Source organism: Hyperolius riggenbachi, chromosome 12 (assembly GCF_040937935.1).
Source record: "Hyperolius riggenbachi isolate aHypRig1 chromosome 12, aHypRig1.pri, whole genome shotgun sequence".
In the NCBI taxonomy this organism is placed as follows: domain Eukaryota; kingdom Metazoa; phylum Chordata; class Amphibia; order Anura; family Hyperoliidae; genus Hyperolius; species Hyperolius riggenbachi.
Genome location: NC_090657.1, coordinates 177,590,487 through 177,611,695, shown reverse-complemented (window position 1 = coordinate 177,611,695; position 21,209 = coordinate 177,590,487). Strand labels below are relative to the sequence as shown.

The 21,209-nt window shown below is 44.2% G+C and overlaps 1 protein-coding gene across 1 annotated transcript in view; it reads left to right on the top strand.

Moving 5' to 3' along the window:
- The first annotated feature begins 451 nt into the window (after positions 1-451).
- The window catches only part of COL9A3 (collagen type IX alpha 3 chain), a 97,867-nt gene continuing 77,109 nt past the window's right edge, over positions 452-21,209 (top strand). The window contains exons 1-3 of the mRNA XM_068262854.1: positions 452-833; positions 6,542-6,610; positions 20,590-20,625. Of these exons, the coding sequence (XP_068118955.1) occupies positions 771-833; positions 6,542-6,610; positions 20,590-20,625 (168 nt within the window). The 5' untranslated portion in view covers positions 452-770. The remainder of the gene's footprint in view (positions 834-6,541; positions 6,611-20,589; positions 20,626-21,209) is intronic.

The window sequence follows — 21,209 nt, the reverse complement described above, 5'->3', positions numbered from 1 at the left end:
AGATATCATAGACTATGAATGCATTTTGCAGGAACTGATCTTTTGCATGTGTACAGCATCTTGCAAAGATTTTTATCTGATGGGGAGTTTAGCTCCATAGAATAGACTGTGTAGAGTATGGCTCTCATACTAAATGGAAGGTGGTAAAATTGGTCTGTGATCTTTCATTTTCCAAAGACTTTTATTTCAGGTGTGTACTTAGCTTTGTGGAACCATTTGTGAACAGCAATGTCTCATATGCTCAATCTCTAAACTGCCTGACCAATCCTGACTGCTGGCATTTCAGGGATGTAAAAACTGTTTAAATATTCATCTTATGTGAATTTTAAGAATGCCTTTTGAACCCTTTAGCTGCCTGGTGGACCTGCGAGTGCCCTTGTGTCCTGTCTGAGGCTTCCAGGATGAAGATACATCCTCAGGAGTCCTGCAGAGCTGCGGATGGGGTGGGAGGAGGCCTCTTGGGCATGCCAGGCTGCCACTTCTCCTGTGTCCTTGTTTTTCCTCTGCATTCCAGTAACTCCAGCTGCCAATCACTGATGTCCCCACTCCTAGGTGGGTTTCAGGTTCTCTTCCCCCCTCCCTTCTCTCACTCTTTCTCCTCCTCCTCCTCCTCTCCTCTGAAGCCCCCAGCTCTCCCCATCCCAGGACCAGCAGACTGAACTTTATCAGAAGTCAGACACCCCTCACTCAGGGGCTGTATTCCGGCAGAGAGAGTGGGGGACACAGGGACTGTAGGCAGCCAGCTGAGGGGTTGAAGGATCCTGGAGAAGATGGCCTGGTTCCCAGCACTTGGGTTCCTATTTTTGATCCACTTGGTGGCACCCCAAGCGCCGGTAAGTCACAGTTCATCCTACTTACTTGTCCTGTGCAGCTTGCAATGTGTTACCTGCATGCACAAGGCTCAGCTGAGCTCTTATCTCCAGGTTCTCCAACCTATCCTGAGGGACCTCTTGCAGGTCATGCTTATCAGATCTCTACCTAGAGGACCATTTCAACTCACAATAGAGGTTCTTTTAAACTGTGATTGATGTATACAAAGCTGAAAGTCATTATACATCTGGAAAACAAGACCTGTGAGTGGACAGGTCTCAGGTGTTGCAGAATTAGGTCACGGAGAAGCTGAACCTCCAGGACTTTCATAGAGGACCTAAAGGAACCAAAAAGTCCAACTACTAAAATTGTATTTGGGTAGATTTCAGGAATACTGGTCTATAGAGGAGGGTCTGGTGGCTTCACAGGTTGCTTCCTCTTCTATTTCCACATACTGTATGATAAGAATTAAAACCCCAACCTCAGGACCAGCTGGCTCCATATAGATGCTCCACGTCAAAGCTAAAGAACTATAAATACTTCCTTCATAGTCTTGATCACCCACTAATGCTCTGGCCAAGTAGGAGATCATTTAATCAGTTTATGGAAGAACTCGTCTTCTTACTTTAGTCTACTAAACTTAAAGAATGACTCTGCCTTTTCACAAGTCGATATTCCAACTCCCTTCAGCAAAATAGTCATCTTTGTAAATAGTTTTCATGATCAGTTTTGTTACTTTTATACAGGTTCTTGAAGTCTCCCCGGTGCCCAGTTAGGAATACCTAAATTAAATGACTATCCGGTGGAATCTGTAGGGACAATGTTCATGTTGTGAATGTGTGAATTTCATAAAGTAGATTGCGGTAGGCTAACCCTCCTGTGACATCAAGCAGGATTTAAATCTGTAGTAGGGAATAGCAGACACTTCAAGAGCCCGTGCATAACCCATAATTAACCCCAAATATGAAGTTTTTGATTTGGCTTTTGGGCTTTAACTAGTCAACTTTGTCACTAAGACAGAGTTTAATTTATTAAAGCAAAGATTACAGACCCCCAGAGCCGGATTATCCACAAGGCAAAGTGGCAGTTGCCTAGGGCCTGGAGAGAGTCTAGGGGCCTGGTGGATGCTAACCCCCACCAAATTTTACAAAAAAATAGCTAGATGATCATAAGCGGTGGGCAAAAACTGCTATCTTGCCTGGGACCCCCATTTCATCATAATCCTTTTCTGGAGGCAGTAACCCATAGCAACCAGTGGTCCTCTCCCTTTGTTCTGGAAATTGTAAATCAATGCATGGTGAACTCTGGTTAGTATGTTTCATCATCAGGTAGCCTATCATCAGTGGTCAGGAATGGACTAAGATGAAATGGGGCTGTTGGCAAGATAGCAGTTTTTGCCCACTGCTGATGATTACCTGGCTTTTTCAGTAAGATTTGGTGAAGGCTAGCTTCCACCAGGCCCCTAGACTCTCTCCAGGCCCTAGGCTACTGCCTTGTTTGCCTTGTGGATGATCCGGCTCGGTCAGTGGTGAATTCATGATTTCATAGCAACGATACAAAACATTGCAAAAACCTGGTGTTCAGTAAATATTAAAGTCCCCATGTGGCCAGTACTGCCCAGTATCAGCTCCAGTGATGTTATGCCTCTCGCAGGGTTTTGCATCTCATTTAAGTGTGACTTTAGCACCCCTTTGTCACTTACTGCCAATAGATTCCAGATTTCAGATAGAGAGTGTGCCTTCCCTGTGCTAATATATTCCATAGGTTATACAGCTCTCGGTTGTGTTACGGCAAACAATGTTCAGTGCTCAGGGGTTAGATTATACATTATTCATATCCCAGTACACAGCACATACCAAGAGTATTTGGGCCAGCATTTCAAAACAGCTAATCAAAATTCACCTTTTTCTTTAGCTTACCAAGAATGTGGAATAATGAAAGATGATTGGTTGCCAGGAATGTTTGTAGATTGTGCACTGGGCCAATTAAAAATGAATAGTTACCAGACATGATTGTTTCCATGTATATGGTGCTATAGGTTGTACAGCGTACTCCAAAGTCCAAATCTGAGATTTATTTTTCACGTGTAGATGACAAGGTTGAAGGAACAATCACAGTCCATTGGGCACAGTTTCTGTTAGCACTCCTAGGGAAAACAAAAATTAGCTTTTTGGTCCATTGCAGCCCCTTACACACTCCAATGAGTTCTGGTTCACCATGGGCTTGCTGGGTAGTCTGTACCTTTTGTAGCACTCCTAGAAGGAGTTGTAGCTTCAGATGTGGAAATGAGAAAACGCCGGTATCTGTATGGGTTTAATTAGGTTTGAAAAGTGCAGTTATGGACAGCCAATCAGAAATGACCTTTTTGCAATCAGTATAGTGAAAAATGATTGGCTTGTATTGAGAACTGTAGCTTGCACTGTGAGTTCTGCACTGGTTAAATCTCAGAATCTATCACTTGATTGATCAATTCAGGTTACTGTGTAATAGATGAACATGTCATATCATTATCCGCTGTCCATTCTAATCCCCCTTTCTTTACCACAGTCCCCCCCCTTCACCTCTGGAATGTCAGCAATGGAACAATCCTTCCTCTGGATAACAAAGGCCCCCTTGTCTCAGCCAATATGGTGCCCATTTTAGACCCACTTTCCCTTTGAGAGTTGTCTGCTGTCAGCTCCAGGTCTTCAGCTATGTAAACACCTCCATCTCCATCGCCTCTTTCCTGTCTGCTGGAACACTGTGGCGCTTGTGTGCTGGGAGTCTTAAAAGACTTTTATTGGGCTGGTCCAGCCTACATGATGATCAGCCTGGCTGACTCTGTACCCTTACTAAACAGCAAAAAGCTAGATGCCCCTGAGAATGAATAATTGTAATCTCCTTGGACAAGGCACGTAAGCAAGCCGGACAAATCTCCCATATTTATGATATCAGCTGTCTTCTGTTTCCAAATAAATCGATTAGAAGAGGGCTTTATGCTGGTTTGGGGTCTCCAGTAAATTATGGACCTCTTGCCTTTAGATACTGCTACCTCTACCCCTCCCCCTCCCTACCCCAATGATGGATTAAGATGAAATTGGGGCCCTGGGCAAGGTAGTACCTTCCTCTCATCCCGATGGTCCTTTTGGCAATCTCGGGTGGGAGACAGGACAGAGAAAGTGGGAGTTGGGCCCCCTGAAACCCACTAAGCCCCAGGCACCTGCCTAGGTTGCCTTGTGGATGATCCTGCTCTGCCCCACTACACTACAATTGCAGGCAGAAAGCAAATGCCAGCTGACCACTGAGAGGACTATAGGTGAACAATATGAGAAAGGGTCTAATGGCCATCATTCTCCTAAAGGTACACCAGCCTTGCATGTCTGTCCCTGACTCCTCCCACATTTCCCCCTCCTATAGCACTCAACCCTAGGACAAGTCTGATTGGGCCTGTCTGGGTCACTATCTTCTAAAGCCTTTGGCCAAGCTTACCCATACACATGAGATATCATTCACCCTATATAGTGCCTGTCATGTAGGTCAAACATTATGAGTAAAACTGAAGAGATGACTGCTGATGGACCTAAACACCATTTAGGTAGAATAGAAAAGCTGTAGCAATTATTATTATACCACCCTTTGATAAGCAACAGTCCAGCGGCCCCCTTTCACCACGTATACAGGTATAAGACCAGACCTTCCCCTCTGTGATCAATATGCTAATATGTGTTCAGTGAGTGGAAGACACCTGTCATATGATGGCCAGAGTGGGCCCAACAACTGTGCCTTGTGGTTCTACTACTGAGAAGACATCTGCTGGCTTATACAGCTGGGAAAATAAGTGACAGTGCGGGTCAAAGCAACCTTTTCTTGGCGATAATTATTTTATAATCCAACACAGTAATGTTCATTCTCACCCTAGGACATATATGACATGGAGTAACAGAGAGGATTCTGGTACTTCTCTGCTAGCCAAACCCAGATCATCATCTTTGTTGAGACACAAACTTGTCACTTAGGTGAGGAATGTCACATGATGAGACAGCTCCTCAAATAACTCCCATTCCAGTTTGCCGATGGTCCAGTGACTGTAGGCCTCATTCACTAAAGCTCTCCTGGGCTGGAGAATGCTAGTAGTGCCTGGATTTAACCACTTGAGGACCACAGTGGAAAACCCCCCTAAAGACCAGGCTAATTTTTGTGAAAATGGCCACTGCGGCTTTAAGGTCAAGCTGCAGGGCCCCACAACACAGCACTCAGAGCTCTCTGTTGGTGGGGTCAGATCGCAAACCCCCCCCCCCCCCTGGATGCTTATTTGTTTATTTATTTATATGTTGTGTGTTATAAATGTTTGTTTTTTTATATAAATTTAGCTTTTTTTTTTAATTTGTTTATATCCATGTGATCAGCTGTCATAGGCTTCAGCCCATGACAGCTGATCACCGCCGACAGTCAGGAGGGGACAGCCGTGTCACACGGCTGTCTCCAGTACAGCGCTGCTGCTGATTGCAGCGCTGTACAATGTGCAAAGACGGCGGTTTCGCCGTCTAGCAGTCTCCCGAGTGGCGATTGCCGCTCGGAGACTGAAGTCGAGGCGCGCACATCTCCTGCAAATCCCAGCCCCAGGACTTGATGCCAATTGGCGTTATGCGGTCCTGGGGCTGCCGCCGCGACCACGCCCATTGGTGTGAGGTGGTCTTTAAGTAGTTAATAAATGTATTTGTGAGTCATTAGGTAGATCATGCTGGCCACTGTCACCTGGAACATTTTGAATTCTAAATCATGGTACACACTTTCAATAATGATTGGCCAATCACTGACCAGTTTTACCAACTCTATGTAGTGTAAGGGGTTACCTACATAATATTCAAAATCTGTTGACTCTCATATAACATGGAGCAGGTAAAATTGGTCAGTGATTGGCCAATCAAAGTTGAAGGTGTCTACCAGGATTTACTTATGTATCACTTTGCATTGGTCTGCTAAATCTAATTAAGGGTGCCTACACTTATCCAATATTGATTGGCCAATCACTGACTGGTTTTACCACCTTCATGTAGTATGAGGGCCAACAGATTTTGAGTGCTATGAGTAGTTTGTGCAAGTAAGCTCTCATTCTACATGGAGGTGGTAAAATTGGTCAGTGATTGGCCAATCAAAACCGGATGTGTGTTTGCACCCTTAGAATTTGCTGAAAGATTATCTCCAATTGGTCAGTAGTGGTGACGTCACCACGCCTCAAACTGAAATCAACTTAAACCCCGCCCACCACCCCTCAGGTTCTCAACGTTTACACAAATCTGTAAACTGCTTTCATATTTCATCCAATTAGAGCCATCAGGACAAAAAAGTAGAATTTGAATGGCTGGTCTCTTAAATATGCCCATAGATATTATCTGTTAATCCTCCTGGTTGCTTGGAAATTTAACGCAAATTGTATGCATTTTGGTCCAATGCCAAGCAACCTTCGATATGCATTAGATGTGAATGCAAGAATTATAATCAACTTGTAGTTGGACCACCAGATTCCCGACCCTCCTCCATGATTGATGATCTCATTGGGTGAGATTTGCTGATGCAGCACCATTAAGGTCCTCTCCATGGAGTTCTCTGCTAAATGTTGGTAATTTTGGTTCTGCATCCAAAGTATGGTTGGACCTTCTGCCCTGTGACCTCAGATGACCCCACCATTGTCATCCTTGGTGTGACACGCTGTCTCTCTATTGACAATTTCCCCTTCTTTATCTTTTCACAGAGAGCTGGACCTCCAGGACCCCCTGGCCCACCTGGACCTCCTGGAACACCAGGCAAGGATGGAATAGATGTGAGTAGACCTGATCTGATTGGACGAGGGTGGACAGAGTGGCTTGAGCAAGAGCTCTCTACACAGGAGCTGTAGGGTTTAACTCTACCACAGCTGGTGGTGGTACGTGATTGGTGCAATGCTTTCCATGTGATTGGCTGGTAGTGGGTTAAGGAATTCCTGTGAGTAGAACTTAAGTTGTGTGTTTGTTCAGCAGAGTATAAAGGATGCTCTGTGTACTGCTAGTAGCAGCCCCCCTTCCTCCTCTGGAAGACTCCAGCTAGGAGAGCAGACTGCAGCACAGAGGTCCTTGTGTACTGTGGCGGCACCACATGTGTGAGCAATGCTCCCAGACTCACAGCCTCAGTGTCTACCTATATGCCTGGCTGCTGTGAGGCTCTGTCTCTTCCGACAGGCCTGGTCCTTCCTATCTACACGGGAATAACACCACTACTGTTCTGTTAAGGTGGGAAGCCTACAAAATAAGTTGCCTTTATGGGGAACAGCTACTACTTATTCCACGCACAAATATGTACATCTACAGAACGTCATTTAACCTGCATAGTGAAAATTAACGTATACCTTTTCCTCATCTGTTTCTAATAACTTTCCTGCACTCAGCAAGTGAAAAAGTACCAAAGTACTGTCAGGATTATTGTCAGTATTTTCTTACTTTCTGGTGGCTTAAACGCATATTATTGATAAGGTGTATTGAATAAGGGCCTGTGTGTGTTGTTTTTTTTTTTTTTGTGGCCTATAGATTTTATAATTCATGTTTTAACCACTAGCTGCAATCCAGACACACTAAAATGTGCTGTTGTGCACAACGATCACTTGTGCTCCCACAGGTGCGTGCACAAGCATGAGCATAAGCAACCACGTGCACTGCTCCAAAGGCAGCATTGATTGGTGCTAGGGAACATGTGTTCCCTAAGCCAACCTGTGCCTGTTTTATTTTGAATGAGGACTGTTACAGCCAGTAACAATGATCATTCTCCACTTACATCAATAAGACGTGAGATTAAAGTCTTCTTTTCCTACCTCTACCCATGCACGGACAAATCACATTTCGCCACTGTTTTGCATAACCCCTTTCATATACGCATGCTCATGGCTTCACCACAAACGATTGTGCATGTGTTCAAGCGATTTAGCACGTGCATGCACAGCCACAGTTCCTCGTGTGTCCCATGTGCAAGCATGTAACCACAATTGCGGCTATGTACGCTTGTGCGCATGTACATGCTATCATGCCACGTGGCCTAGTGCATGTGCTCGTACACGGAAGCTCCCGACGCCTCTCAAAGCAGCACTGATTGGTGCAAGGGAACATATTCCCTGAGCCAATCTGTGTCATTTTTTTGTAAATGATCACTGCTACAGCTAGCAGCAGTGATTATTTTTAGGCCACAGTTTTCCACAGGCGATTTTGCACATGTAGTACACGTTCTAATGTGCACTTCACCCACCACAGACCTTCAGCACCTGCCGGCAGTCTATGGTAATCGCAGGCACTTTGCAATTTCATGTAGTTATAGACTTACGGGAACTGCAGTAGAAAATGTGCGAACTTCTGAACGAGCGTGTGCATTGCCATGGAACAGCAGTACGCATGGTCCCAGCCTTAAAGCAAACCTGTGGGGGGAGATTAAAATAAAGTTATATACTTATCTCAGTAGAGAGAAGTCTGTGGCTTCTCTGATCCTCCTCCATCCCACCACTGCCGCCAGGGCTCTCCTCTTTCCCGCTGTGCCCCCGCCCATGTACAAGCATGGACATTCTGCGCAGGCCATAAAGCCATCCATGATTGGCTTTGTGCTACTGTGCAAGCAAGGCTATAAGGGCCCTTTTCCACTAGCAGTCGCTAGCGTTCGCGCTGAACGCTAGCGATTGCTGAATTGCAATTCCGCCGTTTTCCCGACGTTTGCGGCCGCGATTTTGCTATGCTATGCACTGCATAGCAAAATCGCGGCAAAAGTCGCTCCGCGGCGCGATCGCGATCAAGTAAAAAACGAATCGCGGTAGTGGAAATGACCTACCGCGATTCCTATGTTAAAAAGCAAACCGTAGCGATTGTAAAATCGCTAGCGGTTTGCGGTTTTGCGATTCAGCTAGCGCAAACGCGCTAGTGGAAAAGGGCCCTAAATGCTCCTGTACAGTACGGCCATGCTCATACATGGATGGTAGCACGGCCACTAGAATGTATTAGACAAGCTCTTGTGGAGTATATTCAGAGGGTCCCAGCATTTAAATGCAAACAAAGAATAGTGCTGTAACATTTAGTGCAAAAAAATGGACTGCGAATAATAGATTGCTGTGTAGCCAGTTTGTTATCGAATTAGGTATATGTGACCTCATTTTAATTGAAATGAGTTGTAGAATACATTTTGATGTGTTTTATAGCTTGGGCCCTCTGTCACATAAACAACAGGTAGGGATAAACTTAATCCATTATTAAAAAAAAACATAATTTTTAACATGCTCAAACTTGGGAAACGTTCAGGGTAACTGCAAGAGTCTGAACCTTACACAACCCATATTTGGATAGCCCTGTCTGTTCTATTTCCATACTGGTGTAATTTGTGGCCTTTTTCTGAAGCCCATTCTCTTCTGGGGCCATGCAGACAAAGAATGATGCTGTGACAATTAGTGCAAAACAGGCCAATAGTGCTCTTGAGTATAATGGATTGCTGCACCAGCAGTTTGTTATCAAATAAGGCATATGTGATATTACTTTAACTGTGATGAGCTGTAGAATACATTTTAGTGTGTTTTGTAGTTTGGATTCATATCAAATAGGTAGAGACAAATAAGCTGGCGATCGGCCAAATCCTTCTGCACGGCTAATCACCAGGTTTGCCAAATCATCCCTTTAAATACTGATGCCTCTAAGTTATACAGTTTCTGGGGCTACGTACACATAATCAGTGCCTAAACTGCATTTTACCAACTACAAGACCTGTATAACTCAAATGTGTCCATATTTAAAGGGATGAGTTTGCAGCACTGCTGATCGCTGGCCAAGGCATTGGGGGCTGCTGTACATAGCTCGATTCTCAGTAAAGGCGGTCGGTTTGATTTAGCATGTGTACGAAGCTTTAGGACCTGATTCAGTTAGCTTTTCTTCTGCATTTAGAATTTTTTATTTTTTCCCCTCTTATATACGAAATACCTTTTCTGCAGCTAAAGGTGGAAAAGTACTTAACAGTAGTTATTAAAAGCCATATCAGACTCAAATAAATTTGGAACAACATATAGATGCCCAAAAAATAATAATAATCATTCGGAGTGCTTTTCGGTTGCCAGTGGCTGAAACGTTGTTTTATTGATGAGGTGTGGAGTTGATTGAAACAGGGCCCCGGACACAATGTCTGCCCCCTGTGATCGTGTGTGTTCACGTAACCCTGTGCCCCTCCACCCCATGTTTATGTGATCTCTGGCTGCTCTAAAGGCAGCGCTGATTGGTTGAAGGGAACTTGTGTTTGTTTTTGTTTTTCTATAAGTGATCACTGTTACAGCCAGTAACAGTGATCACCTCTACCCTCGCGAGGACGTCAGATTGGCTTCACTACTGTTGTGCACGATCGCGAGCCTGTATGCACAATTGTACATGGGTATAAACGAATGCTGTGGGTGCACGTGCTGCAGTGAGTCCACATGCATGCATTCTTGTGCACACACTCTCATGCGTGCACGGCACTAATGCTCCCAACAACACCCAAAGCAGCTCTGATTGGTGCAAGGGAACGTGTTACCTGAGCCTATCTGTGCCTGTTTTCTTGCGAATGATCACTCTTACAGCCACCAGTAACAGTGATCATTCATAAGCCGGGAACACTGCCACGGTTTTCTATGGTAAGCAGAGGTGCCCGAACATGCATGTGAACACGTCCTCACGGGTGCTTGTGCATGGGAGTAACAGTAGATAATTTGCTAACTTGTGCATGTCACTATTGAAAAGCATTACGTGTGGTCCCAGCCTTGAAGTGACACTGAAGTGAAAATACTTGTGTAGTACGGATAATTAATAGAACATTAGTAGCAAAGAAAAGAGTCTCATATTTTTTTCCCGTTATTTAGGTTTTTTTTTTAATAACATTGCATCATTCTCTAATATTTGCACATGCACATTACAAACTACACTCTGCGTTTTAACCACTTTATCCACCACTACAGTATATCTACGTCCTCTGTGACTTCATCTAAGCCATGAGGACGTAGATATACGTCTTGTAGCAGAAGCCCAGCTGTGCACGATTGGACTTGCTCTTGTGCACATCTCTGGCACTATCTGATGCAGCACTAATTGGAGAAAGGGAATATATGTTCCCTGAACCTATAAGATTGATTTTTACTATTAAAAATACTTTCATTTTCTCAAATCATAGTGAAAAATGTACCCTGTAGCATTATTTCAAAATAAATAATTCAACATAAATTGTGACAGGAACATAATCTAAGTTTTGTGATAAACAGTAGAAATAGCCAAACAAAATTTGTGTTTTTTTATCTGCAGTAGCCCTGGAATTGGTAAAACTGAGAAATAATGTGTGTGTTCTATTTTTTTCCAATTTTTCCTATTAAAATGCATAGAAAACAAAATTGTTGAAGGGAAAAAATGCTATACAATGAAAGTCTAGTTTGTCTTGAAAAAAAAAACCAATATATATTTCATTTAGGTGTCATAAGTAGGGATAAAGTTATTGCTGATTAAATAGGGACATAGCTAAAATGTAAAAACTGCTCTGGTCCATAAGGGCCCATTCACACTAGAGCGTTTTGCCGGTGATTTCGGCAAAACGCTCAAGCGATAGCGCTTTTTAAAGTGCTAATGCTATAATACCCTATGGGCCCGTTCTTACTTGGGCGATTTGCATTAATCGCCGGCGATTAATGCAAATCGCCAAACGCAAACGTGTAGCCTGCACCATTTTCAGGCGATTTCCCGGGGGGTCGCGTTTCAGTGCTATAGAAGTGCTAAACGCGATTGCGGAAAAATCGCTGCAGTGTCTTGTGATTTTTCTGCGGTTAATCGCGGAAAAATCACTCCCGCAAAATGCTGGTGGTAATCGCCAGCGTTTTGCGCTTTTAAGTGTGAATGGGGCCTAAGTGGGAAACAAGGTCTGGATGCAAAATGGTTAAACTATGAAACAGAGCAAAGCTAATGACTGTTTGAACTCTGCAGTAAAATCTTATCTGAAGTTGTCTTTCACTGTTTCTTTGATGTATAAGTGCTTCAGAATTTGCTAAATTAGTCAGAGAGCTCAGAGAAGCTCTTTTGCATAGATAGTAAGTGAAGTTTAATACCTCTTACTATACAGGAAACAATATGAAACTCTGTTCTTTGCTACTAATGTTCTATTTCTTAGCTGTACTACACATACAATACATTATATCATAAGTTTATTTTCACTTCAGACTCCCTTTAAGCTTAGGCAGAAATGCTAGCATTGCATAATACGCCTTGGGCCTTAGTTGGGCTCATACGTGGAGGGAGTGTGGCCACAAGAATATATTCAAAAGCTCTTGTTAAAGATGTTCAGAGGGTCCCATTTGCTATGCAAAAAAATAATGGTGCTGTAACAATTACTGCAAAAAATCCATAGGCACATCTCGAGAATAGTGGATTACTGTGTATCCAGTTTGTTATTAAATAAGGTATATGTGGCCTCATTTTAATCAAAATGAGTTGTAGAACTAATTTGTATGCCTCTTAAAGGAATCATCCGTCAGAATAGGAAAGCCGATTTACTTACGTGGGGCTTTCTCCAGCCCCTTGCAGCTGCCTGTCCCTTAGCAAGAGCTTCGTTCACAGCCGCCGGCCCGGGGTCCCCGCACACTGCAGAGGTTGTCCTTACTGTGCCTGCGTGAAGTGCCGCTGTCAGTCAAGCCCACGTTGTCCGCGGCATATTGCGCAGTACGCCGCAGACAACGTGGGCTTGATTGACATCGGCACTTCACGCAGGCACAGTAAGGACAACCTCGAGGTCATCCTCTGCAGCGTGTGGGGACCCTGGGCCGGCGGCTGCAAATGGAGCTGTCAGCATAGGACAGACATCTGCAAGGGGCCGGAGAAAGCCCCAGATAAGTAAATCGGCTTTCCTATCCTTTGCCTGATGACTCCTTTAACCACTTCAGCCTACAGGGTTGTGATTTTTTGCCAATAACTTTAGCACTACTCATCACAATGAATTGATCTATATCTTGTTTTTTCTGCCACCAATTAGGCTTTCTGTGGGTGATACATTTTGCTGAGAATTAATTTATTCTAAATCCATTTTAACAGGAATATTAAGAAAGAAATGGAAAAAAAATCATTATTGCTCAGCTTTTGGCCATTATAGTTTGAAATTAATACATGCTACCATAATTAAAACCTATGTACTTTATTTACCAATTTGTCCCGCTTATTACACCATTTAAATTATGTCCCTATCACAATGTATGGCGCCGATATTTAATTTGGAAATAAAGGTGCATTTTTTCAATTTGTGTCCATCACTATTTAGAAACCCATAATTTAATAAATCATATTGATATACTCCTTTGACATGAATATTTAAAAAGTTCAGACCCTTAGGTAACTATTTATGTTTTTTTTTTTTTTATTATTATTATTATTGTAATTTTTTTTTTTTTTTATTAAAACTTGTATGTGGGTATTTTTTGGTGTGGGAGGTAAACAGGGGATTTTAAATGTTTAAAAATGTATGTATTCAATACAGTGTTTTTTGGTGTAGTTTGCTATTTGGCCACAAGATGGCCACAGTCAAAAAGTCCTGGGAGCAATCGATCTCGGTCCCAGGAAGAAGTATGAAGACGGGGAGCTTTTTGATCTCAGAAAAGCCGCAGCGTCTAAAGAGACGCTGTCGGCTTTTCTCCGGGGGGTCCGATCAGTGAAAGGGATTTATAATCCCTTTCTTGGATGGCTGGGCTAACGGCCGGCAGCGGGAGCGCACACGGGGGGGCCGCTGGAGCGCGCGCGACCCTCGGGAGTGTGCGCACCCTAACTGGACAAAAATTTTCATCCAGTTAGGGTGAAGTGGTTAAAAAGGAACTCCAGTGAAAATAACATAATGAGCAAAAGTGCTTCATTTTTACAATAATTATGTATAAATGATTTAGTCAGTGTTTGCCCATTGTAAAATCTTTCCTGTCCCTTATTTACATTCTGACATTTATCATATGGTGACATTTTTACTGCTGGCAGGTGATGTCAGTGGAAGTAGCTGCTGCTTGCTTTTTTGGCAGTTGGAAACAGTTGTTATTTCCCACAATGCAACGAGGATCACAGACAGCAAACTGTTAGGACCATGGTCATGACATCACATTGTGGGAGGGGTCTTACCACAATATCAGCCGTACATGGCCCATGATGATCCATTTGAGAAAAGGTAAAGATTTCTCATGGGAAAGGGGGGTATCAGCTACTGAATGGGATTAAGTTCAATCCTTGATTATGGTTTCTCTTTAAAGGATGTCGGAAGTAGTGTTGGGCGAACAGTGTTCGCCACTGTTCGGGTTCTGCAGAACATCACCCTGTTCGGGTGATGTTCGTGTTCGGCCGAACACCTGATGGTGTTCGGCCTTTTAAGTTCGGGTTCGCCCCGAACTACTAAATGGCCGCCGAACAGGGCCGAACAGGGCCCCTGTTCGGCCGAATTCTGCCCCCTATGGGGTCGCAGGCATAAGGGGGGAGCATGCCCCGATCGCGGGGGGGGGGGGGTCGGAAATTCCCCACACCCCCTCCGCTAGCGCTCCCCCCTCTGCCCGCTTCCCCATACAAAAGTTTAAGGAAGTAAAACAGTACCGGTGGTAGTGGGTGGCTGGCAGTGGGCGGCACTATGAAGTGAGTGACTGAGGAGGAGGAGTCCGGAGAGTGACGCGTTGAGGGAGGCCGGGCAGCGGGCGGTTCAGCAGTAGTACCGTACTACTGCTGAACCGCCCGCTGCCCGGTACGGCTGATATTGTGGTAAGACCCCTCCCACAATGTGATGTCATGACCATGGTCCTAACAGTTTGCTGTCTGTGATCCTCGTTGCATTGTGGGAAATAACAACTGTTTCCAACTGCCAAAAAAGCAAGCAGCAGCTACTTCCACTGACATCACCTGCCAGCAGTAAAAATGTCACCATATGATAAATGTCAGAATGTAAATAAGGGACAGGAAAGATTTTACAATGCCAGCCACCCACTACCACCGGTACTGTTTTACTTCCTTAAACTTTTGTATGGGGAAGCGGGCAGAGGGGGGAGCGCTAGCGGAGGGGGTGTGGGGAATTTCCGACCCCCCCCCCCCCCCCCCCCCGCGATCGGGGCATGCTCCCCCCTTATGCCTGCAACCCCATAGGGCCCCCAAAAGCGGGGAGTTCGGGGTTCGGCCCGAACATGCCGAACATCGCGGCCATGTTCGGCGAACTTACCCGAACATCGAGGTGTTCGCCCAACACTAGTCGGAAGTGACATGTGACATGATGAGATAGACATGTGTATGTACAGTGCCTAGCACACAAGTAACTAGTAACTATGCTGTGTTCCTTTTTTTCTTTCTGTACCTGAAAGAGTTAAATATCAGGTATGTAAGAGGCTGACTCAGTCTTGACTAAGACAGGAAGTGACTACAGTGTGACCCTCACTGATAAAAAAAAATTACCCTTTTTATCTCTTTCTTGCTCTGAAGCCATTTTCTGCTAGGAAAGTGTTTTATAGTTGGAATTTCTTATCAGTGAACGTTACTTGTGTGCTAGGCACTGTACAAACACATGTCTATCTCATCATGTCACATGTCACTTCGGGTATCCTTTAAAACTTGTAACCATGTCACATAAAAATAGGTAGAAACAAACTCAATCCACCATTTAAAAAAATAATTTTTAAAATTATGTAGTCAGTAGATTACAAAACATTCAATTTTGAATAACTCTGGTTGTTAGCTTTCCACAATGGTGACATTTCTGGCCACTTACTGATGTCCTAATTATTCTGGGGCAATGCAAACAGAGAATGGTGCTGTAACAATAAGTGCAAAAAAAAATAGCCTACAAAAAAGCCATAGGCGCACCCAGGGCCGGTTCAAGTAACAATTGGGCCCTAGGACAAAATTATCCTGGGGGCCCCCCAACAGACACCCCCTCAACCAAAAAGCGTCATTAGAGGCCCTTTGTTGCAGCCAAAGTTCCCTCCTGGGCCCCTGAGCTGGCTGCTGACCCTCCCCCAATCACCTCCCAACTTAACAGACTGCAGAGTCCCTGGGGAGCAACAGTTAAGATGGGGAGGGACACCTTGGGGGCCCCTACAGGCTCTGGTGCCCTGGGACAACTGCCCATTTTTTCCTATGGTAGCTCCGGCCCTGGGCGCACCTTGAGAATAATGGATTGCTGTGCATCCAGTTTGTTATCAAATGACGTATATGTAACCTCATTTTAATCATAGTGAGTTGTAGAATACATGTTGATGTGTCTTATAACTTGGACCTCTGTCACATAAAAAATAGGTAGGGGCAAACTCAATCCATCGATTTAAAAAAAAAATGTAATTTTCAAAATGATGATCAAACTTAGGAAAGTTTCAGCAAAATTACGCGAGTCGGTAGCTTACAAAACACCCACTTTTGAATAGCCCTGGTTGTCAGTTTTCCATAATGGTGACATTTGTGGCCTTTTTCTGATGTCATAACTGTTTAGGGGGCTATGCAAACAAAGAATGGCTCCAAAATACTTTCTGCAAAAAAAATTAGTCTGTAGATAGCCACATGCGCACTTGAGAGTTAATGGCCTACTAAATGCTTAGCTAGCTATCAACTGAGACATATGTAGTATTATGTTTACCGTGAGAAGTAGTAGAAAAGGTTTTAGGGTGTTTTAGGATTGAGGTCTATGCCTATGCTTCTCCCGAGCACCACCACGTCCACCACATGGATGCTGCATGTCATGGCAGCGCTCATGGGTAGACAGCAGTCCAGCGAACAAGACTGGGAGCAGTGTAAACAGGAACTAGTGGAAAGGCTGCTACACTTACGTTTTAACACATATGGGAGCCGGGAAATAGAAGCCAAACTTCAGGAATCCAGGAAAAATCCCGCTGCACCAGATGGTGGGATATAATCAAAAGACCTTTATTAATAATCCATCATCAAAGTAGCATACAAAAGCTCACGTGTATGCAACGGCTCCTTAATCATAGCTATGGTTAAGGAGCCGTTGCTCCGATACACGTGAGCTTTTGTATGCTACTTTGATGATGGATTATTAATAAAGGTCTTTTGATTATATCCCACCATCTGGTGCAGCGGGATTTTTCCTGGATTCCTGAAGACTGGGAGCAGCTTTATAGTTGCACAGTGGGAGCAGGAGAGATTTGAATGCACAGGAACTGGGGGAGCGTTTAGGAAACGAGCAGCCAAGTGGTGGTGCCGGCGTCACGAGGCTAATTCCCAAGAGATTTCATACTAAAATAGATTGGGAATCGGCCTGCAGTGTATGGGCAGCGGACAGGTCTCTCTGTCGTTATAACTTTTCAAGCGAAGGGGATCATTTTGGACTGGGCACTTTTTGCTCAAATGTAGATAAAAGCTGAGAAATGCTTTTTTTCCACAATAATGCCTCTTGTACATCATCGTCTTATCTTTTGAGAGACACCTATGTAAATTCCCGTCAAAAAATTGCTTGCTGGTTGAATAAAAGTAACTTTAAGGGCTGGTGCACACCGAGCGGCTTTTTGGGCGTTTTCAGATCCGCTTGCGGCTGCGGATCTGCTTGGTCAATGTATCTCAATGGGGTGGTGCACACCAGAGCGGGAGGCGTTTTGCAGAAACGAAAAATGCCTGGGTGAGGCATTTTTTGGATTGCGGATGCGTTTCTGCCTCAATGTTAAGTATAGGAAAAACGCAAACCGCTCTGAAAAACGGCACTTCAGAGCGGTTTGCCAGGCGGTTTTTGTTACAGTAGCTGTTCAGTAACAGCTTTACTGTAACAATACAGGAAATCTACTACACCAAAACCGCTAGACAAAACCCGCAAAACGCTAGCTGAAACGCTACAGAAAAAGAAGAAAAAGCGTTTCAAAATCTGCTAGCATTTTGCGGATCTGCTAGCGGGTTTTGGTGTGCACCAGCCCTAAGTCAAAATTTGCCAGGGGTATGAATAATTATGGGCAGCACTGTAAATGTTCTGTGTCTTGTCTTGTCTAAAATCTATATAACATTTTTATTTATAGATTATTTAGTCAGTGTTTGCCCATTTTAAAATCTTTCCTGACCCCGATTTACATTCTGAAAGATGTCACCACATTCTGGTGGTGACATCTTTACTACTAGCAGATGATCTCTGCGGAATGCTTGTTTAGGCCAAAGACCAACTGGCAGCGCTTTTCTAAGCGCCAGTGATTTGTAAAACTATTGATAATGCAATGCTATGGGGGATTAAAAAACTAAATCACATCCCACAAGGGGATCACACACATAGCATTACATTAGCAAGAGCTTTTCAAATCGTTAGCACTAAGGCAAGCGCTGCTGCAGACAATCTTTTACCAAGAAAAGCACTGCTTGTACCTGATCTCTTAGAATGCTTGGGTGGGGGGGTATGTTCTGCATAGCTAATCAGCCTAGGCTGCGGCATCACTTGGAGGGTGGGGCTGTATACCAATATACATCAATATATAGATGCAGGTGGTGTTTCTAATGCTGAAACCAGGAAAATTACCATAAAAGTGGGTAACTTACTGCATTTTGCTATGTCACTACAGGGCCTCTTTAATGAAACAAATAATAATAATTGAATATAAGTTATAAAGTTTATTAATTGTTCTCTTTCATGGTATCAGATCCTTCTCAATACATCAAACTTATTATAGGACCACTCCTGGCATATGGGCACCCGGGGGGGGGGGGGGCCCTGTCCTGAGAGACTGACAACTGAGGGCAAGGAGAGGAAAAACTTTCTGCTCTCTGCACAATTGTTCTGACTGCATCTACTACGCCACTGGTAATGAATCATACAAAGTTTTGCAGACAAAGATTTGTAGACAGTCCCTATTCAGTGTTCAGCAGGCCCCTGTGTAAAGCACCCTGCCCTCCGCCTCTATCCCTCCCCTAGTGCTGTGTACTGTAGTGATGTTAGAGAAGTCTGCAGAGCCAGTTCTGCTCCATCAATAAGCTGAGGCTGGTAGCACCCCCGCCTGTTGGTTTTCTGTATGTGTTTTCTGCACACCATGTGTTCCTATATGTGTGAAAACATGCAAGTTTTATCACAGAAGCTAATGTAATTGATAGAGGAAATGTGTGCAAGGCTTCACTGCTTTCTATTGTTATCTGTATGGGGAAAACACATTCAAGTGTGCATTAGCCTATTGAATAGAATTGTTTTTTGTTTGTTTTTTTAAGGAGGGCGGAGGGGGATTTTGGTGGGAGGGGGCCCCATCCAAAGTTTTGCAGGGGGGCCAGGTGATTTCTAGTTATGCCCCTGGGAGGTGTGGTTAGCTTTCAGGGACAACAAAGTGATGATTTGCATATTCAGCAGTGATGCATTGTGGGAGACATCATATGCTCACTCCATCCTGAATAATCGCAAATACCTTCTGTTTTATGAAGGCAAACTTCTGTTTTGCATAGCATTTTAGTAAGGAGGCTTTTTGGTCTCTTTCAGCCCCTTACACACACCTGAGAGTTTTGCTTCACCATGGGCTTGCTGGGCAATTCTACCACCAGTACCCACCACTCCAATAAAAACGGACCTGAACTCAGAACTTCCCCTCTGCTCTAAAAGATAAGCAACAACATAATGACCTTTAAAGAAAAACATTTCTTTGTTACAGCTGATATAAATCCTGCAGTCAATCTGCAGTGTGTCTACTTCCTGCTTTCATGGAAGCAGACATAGGGTCATGGGACTCAGAGTTCAGTAAAAGTTAAATTATACATACCTGGGGCTTCCTCCAGCCCCATCTGCTCGGATCGCTCCCACGCAGCCGTCCTCCGATGTCTGCAGCTCCGGTACCGGGTCCCCACACTGCCGTCAGTCGGCTCCAGTCTACGCAGGGGAAGTGTGCTCTTTGCGTATCTCTCTAGCAGCTGCTGGAGAGATACATAGAGGGTGCACTTCCCTTAAGTCAGACTGGCTCTGACTGACGGCAGTGTGGGGACCCGGTACCGGAGCTGCAGACATCGGAGTTTTCTGAGCTGATAGATCAAATTACAGTTCTGATTAGTCACAGATGAGGTAGGATTGGACAGGCTAAACTCTCTAAATACATCCAGGGTGGATTTCTATGTTTTCTTTCTGTCCTGTGCAAGAGGTCAGGTCCACTTTAAAGGAAACCTGAAGTGAGAAGGATATGGGGCTGCCATATTTATTACACACATCTTGCACATTTACTGGCTTCCATATTTTTGACTCAGCTAATTGTGAGAGGGACCTTGAAATGCAAATAATTTGACTTGCATGCGTATGTAATGTAAATCTTATGCAGGTTGGAATTGGCACAGTTCCAAGCGGCATACAAACTGAATAATATTTGCATGAAAGGCGGAATGATTTGGCGCGTCTCGTGACTCTTTATCAGTCGCTCTGTTTAAAATATTGTTTTATCACAAGCTAAGATGAAATGTTCCCCGCGTCCAGCAAAGCAGAAAAAGCACAACGATTTCTTGATCTTTCAAACATACAATGCTGCATGGAAGGGCCAAATAAAGTGCTGATGAGAGGCCCTCTGCACCTGGCTTTTGAAACCCTTCGACACTTTATTTGGCCTGAAGAAGGGGCAGAGACCGACAAAATGCGTTGCCTGTGCTTATTAAGTCACCTCCCCCTTTTCTCTCTTTTTTTTTTGTAACACCCCTGGGCGCCTCTTACCCCCTCTGTGTAAACACACAATAGTTATACAATTCAGGCGGCGAATGTTATAATTAAAGTGATTAGAGCTGGGATTGCATGCACAAGTATGCTAAACAGACAAAACAAATGAAATGTTCCATGTAATAAACTTTCTCTCTCTTCCTTCAGGGTGAACTTGGTCCTGCTGGATTACCCGGACCTCCTGTGAGTAATAGAAACACTGAAATTGGTAGAAAAATAACAAAAACAACATACTAACAGTAATAATAAACACTAGTGTTCTATATTATTGCTTTGTTCATTATTATTATTATTATCTAACACCTTCCAATTGTTTTTGAAGGGAACCCGGGTGAGAGAGACATGGAGGCTGGCCATATCTATTTCCTTGTAAACAATGCCAGTTGCCTGACAGCCCTGTTGATCTTTTGGCATAAGTACAGGCCTGGTTCCCCCATGATGCCAAGTGAGGGGACTGCCTCAGGCGGCAGAAGTCTGGGGACAGCACCAGGCAGAAACAGGAAGTGAAGACATTTCCTGGCTAACCATTACTGGGGGCAACTGTACCTGGCTAACCTATATTGGGGGCACCTATACCTTGCTTCTTAACTATACTGAGGGTGATTTTGGGGGGCTCACTGCAGTTATAACGTGTGGTGCAAATTGTCGGGTGCTGTGCGATCATTCCAGTTCGGGGCCGGGGGGCGCATCCTCACATGTTTGCCTCAGGCAGCAAAAAGGCAAAAAGTCTAGAACTGGCCCGCATAAGTAGTGTCTGAGTCAAATCC